At 63.0% G+C, this 12,295-nt stretch overlaps 2 protein-coding genes across 2 annotated transcripts in view; both read right to left on the reverse strand.

The window, feature by feature from the left end:
• Positions 1-6,017, reverse strand: part of CACNA1S (calcium voltage-gated channel subunit alpha1 S) — a gene marked incomplete at its 5' end in the record, with an annotated part of 59,870 nt that extends 53,853 nt beyond the window's left edge. The window contains 2 exon segments of the mRNA NM_001101720.1: positions 3,999-4,104; positions 5,655-6,017. Coding sequence (NP_001095190.1) covers positions 3,999-4,104; positions 5,655-5,806 — 258 coding nt within the window.
• Positions 6,018-7,067: 1,050 nt separating this feature from the next.
• ASCL5 (achaete-scute family bHLH transcription factor 5) lies at positions 7,068-7,795 on the reverse strand. Its single transcript, XM_008268746.4, has one exon. The coding sequence runs from the start codon at positions 7,639-7,641 to the stop codon at positions 7,123-7,125; it is 519 nt and encodes a 172-aa protein (XP_008266968.2). The 5' UTR covers positions 7,642-7,795; the 3' UTR covers positions 7,068-7,122.
• Between the last annotated feature and the right edge of the window lie 4,500 nt (positions 7,796-12,295).

Consider the following 12,295-nt stretch of genomic DNA (forward strand, 5'->3'; position numbering starts at 1 on the left):
TGGTCAGGGCGCCGGATTCTGTCCCGGTTGCCCCTCTTCCAGGCCAGTTCTCTGCTGTGGCCAGGGAGTGCAGTGGAGGATGGCCCAAGTGCTTGGGCCCTGCACCCCATGGGAGACCAGGAGAAGCACCTGGCTCCTGCCATCGGATCAGTGCGGTGTGCTGGCCACAGCATGCCAGCTGCGGCGGCCATTGGAGGGTGAACCAACGGCAAAGGAAGACCTTTCTCTCTGTCTCTCTCTCTCTCACTGTCCACTCTGCCTGTCAAAATAAATAAATAAATAAATAAATAAGCAAGCCTGGGAAAGCAGCAGGAGATGGCCCAAGTGTTTGGGCCCCAGTCACCGATGTGGGAGACCAGGATGGAGTTCCAGGCTCCTGGCTTCAGCCTGGACCACTCTTGGCCATTGTGGCCATTTGGGGAGTAAACCAGCAGATGGAAGATCTCTCTCTCTCTCTCTTTCTCTCTCCCTTTAAAATAAATGAATAAATCTTTTTTTTTTTTTAAAGAATACATCACTCCTACTCTATGAATGAGGAACCAGAGAGGTCAGATAACTGTCCGAGATCACACAGCTGGTGCGTGAGTGGGCCCCAGCTGGAAAGCACACATCTGGGCTGTAGAACCCGTTCTCCTAACCACCGTGCCACACTGCCTCGCCCGTCCCGCTGAGCTCAGAGCCCACTCCCTGATCCACGCAGCTGGCCAGGGCACCAGCAGCCAGAGCCTCCATCCTGCCTGGGGGACCCTGTGTCCTTGCCCCCTCTGGGCCTCAGTGCCCTCCTGTGTTCCAGGAGGACCCCAAGCTTTTCCGTTGACACAGGACAGGCAGACTCGGGGGTGCCTGGGGCCCCCGGGAAACCAGGGCTGCAGGTCCTTCACCCCCAGAAAATGCTGCTGGGTGGACAGGCAGGCGGGGGCTCCCGGAGGGACCTCGCAGGGAAGCCCCTCCCACAGCAGCAGGGCCCCGCCCACCACCAAGGGTGCCCATGTCCCCACCTTGGCTTGCACCGCACGGTATCTGCAGGAAGCCTTGTGTGCCCACCTCTGCCCCCGCCATTGTGCCCTGAGCCACGGGGAGGTTTTCTGATGCCAGACCCTCCAGACACCTGCTGAGCGTTCTCCCTGAGGGCTCTGTGCTGCCGCCTCGGGAAGCGACACCGCTTCGGCTTTGGTCCCCCGCTCCGCAACCGGGGTGTCAGCCTTGCCTTCTCCTGTCCCCTGCTTCTGTCCGGGGCCTGCAGTCAGGAACCTGTCCCCTCCACTCCTGCCTGTGACCTCCCTCAGCCCCGCCTCCCGTCCATCTGGACCGCCTGGGCCAGTCTCTCTCTCACTGCCTGTTCCCTCCACCCCTCTCGCCCTGGGCTGTCACACTTTTCTCTCTGACTCTGGCCTGCAGACTCCGGCCCAGGTGGCTCCCTCCCTTGCCTGCTCTTCCTGCCCGGCCCACCCCGACCCCTTTCCCTAGAGAGGCCCACAACAGTTGTGCAGGAGAGAGGACAGTGCAAATAAACACACGGGACTCCCTTCGAAAAATAGGGAACAAGTGTTGATCAATGTACTAAAATGCAAGGCTGCTCACACTGGTTCCCTGCCCGTCACGGTGGGTTTTTTGGCTGCGATTTAGTGTTGTGGGAGACAGATACATACCATCCCAGCCCCGCCCCCACACACACACCCCTACCCCTCTGACAGCTTGACACCCTGGGCCCTGGCATCCCCCGTCCCGCAGACCCGCTGCCTACCTCCACCACAGAAAGGCAACAGCTGAGACGCCGAGCACCTACGTGGGGTCAGGCCTGGAGGCGCAGCCTTGCCCGTGGTAGGGACACGGCCTACTCAGGGACAAGCCCTTCCCCCGGACAGCTGAGACACCAAAGGCCACAGACCCCACCCGAGCCGCCCTACTCCCGCCTTCAGGCCCCTGCCAGGCACCCCGGGGAGCCAGGGGGCCAGGAGTCGAGCCGAGACGCCACCCTTTGAGGCAGGGATGCGGTAGCAAGCCAGGACCACGGGTGAGCCGCACGGGCCAGCTCCCGGCGTGGATGCCACCGTCCCATGGACCTCACTCACAAAACGGAGCTTCCAAGACCAAACGAACGTCACATCTCAACGCGCTGCCCACGGAGCATCAACCCCAAGTGTGGGCCCTCCCGAGCTCGGGGCTCTGTGGCACTGCACGGGGCCTGTCCTCCTCCAGGTCTCAGCTTCGACATCCCGCCCCGGCCCCAGGACCAGCCTGGGTGCTCGCCCAGGATTGCTCGGTGTCCCCCAGCCTCACCCATGTCCCTCTCATCAGTCGGCTTGACCGTCACTCCCTAGACAGTGGGTTTGACGAAGTCGCGTGAAGACAGGGACTAGGTCGCCTTTGTTCTGAGTTCTGTGCCCAGTGGGTGCCAAAGCTACGACGGGCACTTGATACGCATCTGCTAAAGGCCGGAGAAAGGCAGTGCAGAGTTAGCACCAGGGCCTCGCTTCCTAAAACCTACGGTTCCTTTGGAAACCCCCAGCCTTTCTCAGAACCCGCCAGGCAGCCCCCGGGTCGGAGGAAGGGGGCTCCCCGCTTCCCGTCCTCCCTCCTCCCCCTGCCCTCTTAGGAGTTTTATGGAGAGAACACGCCATGAGCAACTGGCTGGCAGGGGCCTCAGGGAGGGGCTGGCGGTGCTGCCCCGGCCCCTCCTTGTCACCATGTCCCACCGAACTGCACGTCCCCTCTTCCGGAAAACCCTTGGCCCATGTCTGTGAGCTCTAGACCTAACCCGAGGTACGGCAACTGCAGCCCACAACCTGGAGGGCCACACACAGGGCCACCGGCACACCCTGGCAGCCATTTTGTCTCCAGAAGCGGAACCGCTAAGGTGTAATCCGATACCCTTCGCGGAGGCCTGGGCCACTTGTCCCAGTCCTCAACTCCTGGGTCTGAGGCCTTGAAAGGGGGACTCCGTGCAGGGTGAGGAGGGCCTGGTGGGGGGGGGGGCGCCATGGCCCTGCCCTGGTCAGCCCCGCTCTGCCTGCCTGTGCTGGAGCTCACAGCGAGCACACATTCAGAATCGCAGAGACAGACCGCACAGAGACCCGCACACAGACAGGCAGAGTCAAACGCCCTGTGCTGGGCCCGGGCGCAGGCTCCCGGCCTCCCTCGCGCCTGCAGGTTCAGTAGGCAGGCAAGGCCCTGCTGTGACGGTGGCGCCGCCGTTCCCAGCCCACCGAGGGCTTCCCTTGGTCGCACGGGGTGCTGAGACCTGAGTGAGACCCTCCCACAGACAAGATGTGAGGGGCCTTGGGAAAGGGACCGAGGGTCCCTGACCTCAGTCTCCTCATCTTTGAAATGGGCCTGATGATGTCACCTCCCAGAGTGTTAACTTACCCCCAGGAGTAATCCCGGGGCTCACGTCATGCAGTAAACTATTTAGCACAGAGCCTGATGCTTATGAACCAGCATCATAAATGCTGACCATTACGTTACCATCCAGCTGTTGGGTGAGTGTGGGCCTGTTCCTCTCTCAGGTGAGGAGGAGGTTGGACAACCCAGCTTGAACGTCCCTACAACTTTGGCCTTGCATGCTTTCAGGCACGTTTGGTGGGGAGGGGAGATGTATACGTGTATTATACACATTCCAGAATCTTCCCTCCGTCCCCAGATCACCCTCCGCCCTGAAGGAGCGCTTCCTGGGGCACAGCCAGGGAGGGGGAATCGGGCTTCGATCTGCGTGGCTCGCCAGCAGGCCTCAATCAGCCTCAGTTTCACATCTGTCAAAGGGGCTACTTTCCAGGGAAGCTGTGCAGATTAAATGAGTTGACTCCTACAGGTGCTTAGAAGGTGCCTGGGCCCCGGGGCAGCCGCTGGGCGCTGGCTGGTGACAATCCAGGATCCCGCACAGGTGGCGTTGTGCCCTGCAGGCCACTGGGAAGACAAGGTCTGTGTGCATCTCAGCTGCACCCCCGGCCCAGCAGGGCCCCTGGGGGCCTCCCCGCCTGGGGCTGCAGGCCCCGTCTTACCAGGCCCAGGTTCAGGGAGTTGTTGTCATCCTCGGGCATGGGCAGGTACACGGCCAGGGCCACACAGTTGGCAAAGATGGTGAGCAGGATGATGGTCTCGAAGGGTCTGGCGTCGGGGTTAAGGAGGCATGGTGTTTGCGGGGTTGAGGCGGGGAGAGCGTTAGGTCCGTGCGGACCAGGACGGCGGTGCCAGGCTATGGGCAGCGCCTGGGGACTCTCCTCCCACTGCCCCCTCCCTACTCTGCAGCCCACCCCCACTCCTCAGAAACAGGGAACTTCCTCTTCGTCTCTCTGGGCCTGCAATGGCCCTGTGCCCAGCTCTGGGTTAACTGCCTTCAGGGCCGGAGGCCCTAACACTGCTCCGCGCCAGGTGCACGCACTTGGTCCCGCCGCCTCCTCTTCCTCTTTGGAGCTATGACTCTGGGATTCTGGCCAGCGTACCCGCACGAGCTCCCCCAGAGAAACAGGCAGGCCCCAGGCTCAGCACCCACACGCAGGGCTGGGAAAGGGAGGGGATGGCCAGATAAAGGCTGGTTCCCAGAGGCGGGTGGGGTGTGTATACTCCCACCCAGCCACACATTCACACATCGCACCCCCTGCCCCGCCATGGCACCCCCGGCCCTGCCATTCTGCTTTCTGGACTTAGACAGCCAGCGCAGGTGCCGGAGAAGTTAGGGGAGGGGGAGTGTGAGTGGCTGGGGTGCAGTCTGGGGAAGCGGCCAGCAGGCAGACCCTGCACAGGGTGGGATTGGAAAAGCCCCTTCTGTTCCAGCAGCCTCCAGCAGCCGAGAGGAGAGTCAGGGCGGAGGCCAAGAGAGGAGCAGCAGGAAGGCAGGAGGCAGGGGGAGGACCGGGAGCCCAGGTGAGTGTGCTGAGGTTCCGGGCTTGTGCGCTGCAGGAGCGGGGTGGACCCTGGCCCCACGCTGTCTCTCTCCTCTGCTATCTCGGCCCTCTCCCTGCATTTGCCTTTCTTCCAGGGAGCAGCTGGTGGCAGCCCAGCCTTCCAGAGCCCTTCAGAAATATTTCAAATACCCCTGACGCGCCCTCAGCACCCACCCTGCACAGGCCTCCCCTCCTCTCTGGAGCGCCTTACCCCTCCCCCCAAATAACCCTGGGCATTTTCATCATTCTCTCCCCACCACCCCGGAGCTCATGCAAACACCGAAGGGGATCTGCAGTCCCTGCCCGGGGTGGGGTCTCAGCCAGATCAGCCCGGCTTGCTGGGCCTGCGTCGTGGAGCCGTGGGGGGCGGAACTCCCCACAACCCAGGCCTCCAGCCATCCCAGTGCCACCCCCTTCACCATCAGACCCCCTCGATGGGGGGGGTTTCTCAAGAGGCCATCACTTCCCTTTCCTGCCCCCTTTCCACTCCCCAAGAAACCGCTGCTGCCAAGACCTCCGTGGTGCCCCCGGTCCTGCAGATTTGGGCACAGCTGGCAAGCGTCCCTGTGAAACAGGCCCAGCCATCGACGGTCAGGGCTGTCACCCAGGACTAGGGCTGCCCACTGGGGCCCCAGGATATCCCACCAATTCTTCCTCCTCTCCCTCCCCCCACCACTCCGCCAAGTAAGCCCGGGCAGTGCCCTGGGGCCCTCGGAGTGCGCTCCATGCCCCTCCCCGGTAGCACGAGCTGCCCAGGGCCCGGCTGAAGGATACTTCCATTCCACGATGCTGATGCACGCCTTCCTCAGCGGGTTCTGCAGGGTCAGGCAGAACAGAGCCCGGGGCGGCCTGGGCAGGACCTCAGGCAGGGGCTTCTTGGGCTGTTTCTTCCTCAGGCCCTCATCCTGGGGTGAGGATGGCTCCATGGCTTCCCTGGCCACGGCGCTTCCTGCTGCTCCCCCACCCCGCGGCCCTCTCTTCCCTGCGTCCCCAGTGTTCCCCGCCTTGGGGACTGGGCCGCTGAGCTTGCCGGGCGAAGCCTGCCCTGCTGAGCCAGCGGGGTGGGGGCGGGAGGATTATGCTAGCTGCTCCCAGCAGTAAAATTAGCCTCCCCTCGGCTCCCTGCTGTCCAGGCCAGGCAGCTGTCACTCCTTCCAGCCCAGCCAGTGACATCCCAATCTGCCCCTGGGAGGGGTGGGGGTTGGGAGGGGAACTCGCATACAGCCTGAGATGGACAGGGGCAGTGAGAACCTGGGGGGGGGGGGGGCGTGCAAGGCAGGGCAGGTGCTGGGTGGCCTAACCCATCTCAGGCCTGCCCAGGCTCACCCCAACCCATGCATGCCCCCCATGAGGTCATGGTGACCCTCTTCCCATGGGGTGGAAGGAAGGCTCCTGGGACATCCTGGAGCCTGCACACTGCGGTGACGCACTGCGCCACCTGCGCAGGGGCTGAGTGTCTCATCTCTGGGCCCTGGGGCCCTTCCTGCACACTCCCTGGCATATGCTAAACTCTTTGCAGCTAGTAGGAGAACGCTAGAACCAACAGGAGACGCCCACACACACTCCTAGCGCTCTTGGGGCCACGTGTGGGCACCAGGGCCGGTGAGGGTAGGGGGGACCCAGAAATCGCAAATTCAGCAGTCCTTTTATTGGGTGCAAACACGGTACCAGTGTGTCCCCCGACGCTTACGGTCTCCGGGCAAAACCCGCAGTCCTTATCCAACCTGGGCACCAGGACAGGCCCTCAGGACGGGGTGGGAGGAGCAGGACTTCGGAGGCAGCCAGCGCAGCCGCCAGCGCGCACACCTCGCCTCTTCCCACGCCGGTCAGTCACACCTGGGCCGCCCCGCCCTCCCTCTGAGGTCCTCTCTCGCGGGGTCGCTAATATTTGAGGCCATCCGTGGAGAGCGGTGGCATGGCCCTTCCGAGACTCCGGCTCGCCTGGGCGAGCCTGAGCGGCCTGCGGCCACGGAGGACAGAGCCACCGGGGCCAGCTGGGCTCCGATCTTCCCCAAGCCCGGGCCGAGGCAGAAGCGGAGGTGGAGCCGGACGCGGCGCTGCGGGTCCCTAGTGGCCACGCTGCATCGTGGAGGCGGCACAGCGCGCACCGGCGCCTCCCGGGACCTTGGGGCTCCTCCCGTCTCTACGGCGCTGGCCGCCCCCCGCCCCGGCCCCTCCGCCCGGAGCTGGTGGGTTGGGAGGCTGTCGTGGCCACGGGCGGGGTCTGCGGCCTCGGGCCGGGTCACTGGCTGGATTCCTCGTTCTCTAAGAAAGGCGAGGAGGAGAAGCGGGAGGCGTCGGCCGGCTGGGGCGGCGCGCAGGCCGGGCCGTCGGGCGCGGCGCTCAGCAGCTCCTGCAGGTGCTTGATGTAGCGGATGGCGGCGCGCAGTGTCTCCACCTTGCTCAGCCGCTTCTCGGCCAGGGCGCCCGGCAGGTGCCCGCGCAGGCGCGCGTAACCCTCATTGACGCACTTGACCCGCTGCCGCTCGCGCTCATTGCGCTTCTGGATGAAGGCGGGCTCGAAGGGGTAGTCGTAGACCCCGAAGGCCCCGGGGAAGGGCACGTAGGGGAACACCCCCGCGTAGGCGTCGCAATAGGGCGGCTCCGCGGGGCCCGGGTACAGCAGGAAAGGCGCGGGGCCCAGGGGCTCAGCGGGGGGCAGGGGCGCCTGCGGGGGCGGGGGCACGACGCCCAGCTGCATGCAGGTGGGGGCCCCCATGGGCCTCCGGTCCACCAGGGCGTGGCAGAAGTTGTTGTTCATGGTGCCGCGTGGAGCGGGGCCCAGAGTGACACCCTCACCAGGCTGCACCTGCTGGGGCTCTGCCGGGTCCTGGCCACGGGGACCAGTCACATCGTCAGCAGCCACTCCCAGAGCTTGCTAATGCCTCTTCCCGCCCTTTGGGGAGGCTCCCCAGGACTCCCTAAGGCGAGCCATGGCTCAGCACGCGTGTGGCCCCGCACGGGGGCTCAGCGGGTCCCCTCTTCAATCCCGCACGGAGCACTGCGCAGCTCTGAGGGCCCGCGCCCTCGCCCTCGGCGCCCATGGGCAGGCGACTGACCCGCGACGCTGCCTGCCTCCTGGGGCGCGGGCGCCTCTACAGGCACTAACCCCGAGTCCCCCCAGCCTCTTCTCCCCCAGTGCAGGTTCTTGATCCTCAAGGCTTTCGGGGTCCCCAGGCTGTCCAGGGGTCACGAGCTGGCGGCTGCTCTTCTCTCGCGAGGGCAGGGGCTCAGCACAGAGCGTCCGGGGAGGGCCGGTGTGTCTGAGGAGGAGGGGAGAGTGAACATGTCAGTTAGGAAGGGTGGACAGTAGGGGCTTCTAGGGGCTACCCCCTTGCCCCGTGGGGCTGGAAGCATCTGACCGAGGCCCTGTGACTGCCGGAGAGGCCAAGATCGGGGTTCGAATCGTGCCTTCACCCTTTGCTACTTTGGTGACCCTCAGGAAAGCATCCTACACAGCAGGTGAATTACATACGAGAATCAGGTGGAAACAGCCCCAAACACCTCCCGCAGGCTCACAAAAGACCGGCGATTCATTTCCTTTGAGAACGGGGGATCCTCGGGGGCTGACCTCCAAAGGGGTTCAGGAGCCCCCAGGTCAGCGCCCGGCAGCACCTGAGGGGGATAGCGCTGGGGAGGGCTACCAACTGCCACAGGGCGCCGCCTGGCGGAGAGACGCCCGCGGAGGCCTGGCCTGGCCCATCGTGGTCCTGGATCTGCGCTCTCCCGGGATGGGGTGGAGGGTGCCGGGTTTCTCCTGCATGGCACTTTCACTCCTTCCCTTCTGTGTGCCCAGAGCCGGAGCCCACCCCTGGCAGGCGAGAGGTGCCACTCAGATCGCCGTGAAATAACAGGGAGGATTAGGCAGAAGGCTGGGCTCGTTGGGGTGGGACTTAATTACACGGAGCCTTTCCCGGGCTCGCGGAAGCTGTTATTTCAGAAATGAGTGGTTTGAGCTGAGCCAAGTGCCACCAAGCAGTTATCACGCCGAGGTAGGTGTCCCCTTGCCCCACGCCCCCCTTCCTGCGGTCCACACCTCAGCACTCAGGGCTCCAGCGCTGTTCCCGCCAAGGAAGGTGCTCAGGTGCACTGAGTGAGTGAGCAGGGCGCTGTGGCCCACAGGAGGGCAGCCAGGGCCGGCTCCCTCCTGGCCGGGGGCAGTCCCAGGCGTGTCTCCCCCTGCACCCTCTCGCTCTGTCCTTATGCAGCCCCCGACCCTGCTCCCAGCTGCCTTTGTCCTCCACGAGAGCCAAGAACAATCATCAGTGGCTGTAGACATCACGGAGACTTGGGCACGCTCTCCAGGGGCAGCAGACCTGTAGGACATCCGGGCAAATGCACCTGCTCCTCCCCTTCTCCATGGGCCCTGAACGTTCTAGAAAATCTCTCCCTCACAGACCTCTTGTTTTGTAACAGTGTGGCATCCAAACTACTCCGTCTCAAGATTCCTACCTATTCCTATTTAGTTATTCAATTTCTTGGAGACTAGAACTTCTAGTCCAGCATTGGAGGGAACACACCTGCCCGTGCACTTGCGTCCGGTTTGAGTCCCCTGTGCCTTGCCAGGGTGCGGCACGCTGTCATCAAGCGGCACCACAGCTGCTCAAGGAAAGCTTGTGTTCGCGGAGGGCCTTCAGCCTGGGGGGGCTGGGATAGGGCTGCAGACCCACGCCGTGGAATCCTTGGGAGGATCCCGGCCGTCGCGCCTTCCTTTTGCTGTGTGGGGCACGGCGTCCCTTGTCCTCACACCCTGCCTGTGAGCCGGCTGCTCCAGTTACCCAGCCCTGCAGGTGCGGCCCCGGCTGTTCCTGTTACCCAGCCCTGCAGGTGCGGCCCTGAGGTGCATAAAGGATTAATTAAGTCGCTTGCCCAGGGTCCCACGGACAGGAATCATAAGCAGATAAATACTCAGCAGCCACCCCAGCTTCCCACGCCCGCCCCCCAGTATTCTGCATCCGGCCAAAGAATCAGGGAGGTTTGCGTGGATGTCATAAAAGGATCCCATTACACCGGGGTTCCTTCCCCCCACAGGTTACACTCACGGCGCTGCTAGGCAGCTCCTGCCCTGGAGAGAGGAACTGTGGCCACCGGCCGTCCTTGGCAAGGCGGCAGTCCCCTGAGCATGTACTGGGGAGGGCGGTCTTTGGAGTGTATTGTTGGGAAGACTCCTGAGTCCCTGAGTCCCCGAGGGGCGTCTTTGCCTGAACCAAGAAAACCACAGCTAAGTCCCCACGGAAGCACCTGTGGAGCAAACGCCCCTGGGGGGAAGGATCTGTCCACCGCAGAAAATCTGCCCTGGGCCCAGCCCAAGGGACCTGGCAGAAGCTGTTGTCAACAGTGCCACAGTGTGGTGGTGAGAAGCAGTGCAGGAGCCAATGGGGACTTTCGAGTTCTGACCCCAAGGGTGTAGAAGTTGCAACTCCCTGTTGCCCTCCCCAAGGCTTTGGAGGAAGTTCAGGGTCAAGGAGAACCCAGAGGAAGAGTTACTGGCTGTCTGTCAACATCGTTTTGGATCCCCGAGACTGTTGAATGAATTCACATTCCTTAAACTTTCTTACAAATATAGATGAGTAAAATACATACAATTAGACGTGTGATTCGTTTTGCATCAAAAGCAGCCAGCACATCGCATCAGTAAACTTACTGGGAAAAATGAGGTCCTCTCAGTACGTAACAGCTGTCCCTCTGCAAGTGCCCACCTGAGGGTGTCAGGGCGCATGCCCTGGGGAGCCATGGCCTCCTGCCCCTAGGCAGCTGGGTCCACCTTTGGCAGGGGCCCTGGGGGAAGTCCTTGTTTGCCCCGCCCCCCGCCATGCCCCATCCTCACCAGCCCCACCCTACTGTAGCTTAATTGGCTCTGGGGATGTGCTGGGCGAGAGGCACCGGGACTTCCTCCCTAAAGCTACCTGGAGTCGGGGATACATTCACAGTCGTGCCCTGAACACTCATTGTGGAGGTCCCACTGTCCCCCCATGTTGTGCAAAGAGCTCTGTCACCCTCCAACCCACAGGGTAAGTCGCCAGTGGAGGTCTCCATAGTCTCCCCACTATACCCCCCGGTGCCTTGCTGCTTCCAACGGCACCAGGTAGAGTTTGCCCCACATCAGCCCCTTGCTGTCCCGTGCTGCCAGCCGCTCCATCCACCCACCTGGGATGGCGCATTCCCAAACCTGGCTGCCCAGGGGCCATTTGCCCTGCTGCCTGTCCTGTCCCAGCTCTCTCCCCAGAGCCAGTGTTCGCAGGGCTCCCTCCCTCCTTTCTCCTGGCCATGGACTCTTGGTGGCCCACAGGGAGCCTGAGGGTCCTGTCCCCCGGGGCCAGGTTGTAAACTGCCAGTGTGAGAACTCCCGTCTGACACTCCATCTCTGAAACACAGTGCACAGGCTCAGTAAATGTTTGTTGATTGACAGTGGTGGCAGCTGTGAGCCTCACACAGGCTGGAGTGGCAGAAGCAGAGCGCCCCCCTCTGGCTCCTCCCACCATCATCACCAGAACTGTGGCCAGAGCTGGGGGTGGAGAAGGGGGGAGGGTCTCAGATCTGCAGGACGTGTCCTGTCCAAAAGGGAGCTGGGGGCTCTGGGGCGGCTGGGGGGACGGGGAGTTCTCAGCCGCTGCTTTGCCTGCTCTGAGAGTTTCCGGGAACTCCATGGGGCCACGCCGGAGCTTTTTCATGGCAGCATGGAGGCTGTGCCCAGAGCCTGCCCATCAAAAAGTGCAAGATCTGTAAGGAGATCGAAGACTCAACATGACCGTTCCCCTGGCCTTGTGGCGTCCTCTCCCCCATCCGCTGCCTCCGGGCAAGGAGGCCACCAATAAAAGCACTCCGTGGCCAAATAGTTTGAGGTCTGCAGTGCTGTGTGCCTCCTTGGAGGTCCCAGAGCACACCCTACAGGAGAGAAGCCCGCGTGGAAACCAAGTCCCAGATGGAGCACAGAGCGCGTGTTACACGTTAGCTTCCAGCCTCAGAACATAGAATACGCTTCAGGAAACTCTGCCTTTAAGGCCCCAAGACTTACTTTTCATAAGAGCTGTCACTCTCTCCCTTGGGGCGGGGCTTCTCCCCCTCTCGCCCTGCAAACATTTCTAGACGTCTAGACGGATACCCTTGCCACTCCTGCCGCATACAGATCGGACCTCAGCAGCTGTCGTAGAATCCTGCAGCGAGACAGCATCTGCATCCACGAGACGGGAGTAAGGAGAAGCGGCAGCCAGGCCCCATGAGCCACGTGGCCCCTGGTGCTCCCTCCCTGGGGTGGCTGCGGGGCTCATGCACCTCGCACGTCAGCCTCATGTGCCCCGTGGCCTGCGGATGCAGGCAGCGCCACCCTCGGGCTCAGCCCCCGCATGCCCTCCACGCCTCCTTCCTGCCTCGGGTTTCAGAAACCCCTTTCACCCGGAGAAAAGCGTGGCTGAGCC

Source organism: Oryctolagus cuniculus, chromosome 13, assembly GCF_964237555.1.
Source record: "Oryctolagus cuniculus chromosome 13, mOryCun1.1, whole genome shotgun sequence".
Classification (NCBI taxonomy): domain Eukaryota; kingdom Metazoa; phylum Chordata; class Mammalia; order Lagomorpha; family Leporidae; genus Oryctolagus; species Oryctolagus cuniculus.

Bases quoted from the DNA above. Each gene is read 5' to 3' on its own strand.
- ASCL5 (XM_008268746.4), bottom strand. From the start codon at position 7,641: ATGAACAACAACTTCTGCCACGCCCTGGTGGACCGGAGGCCCATGGGG.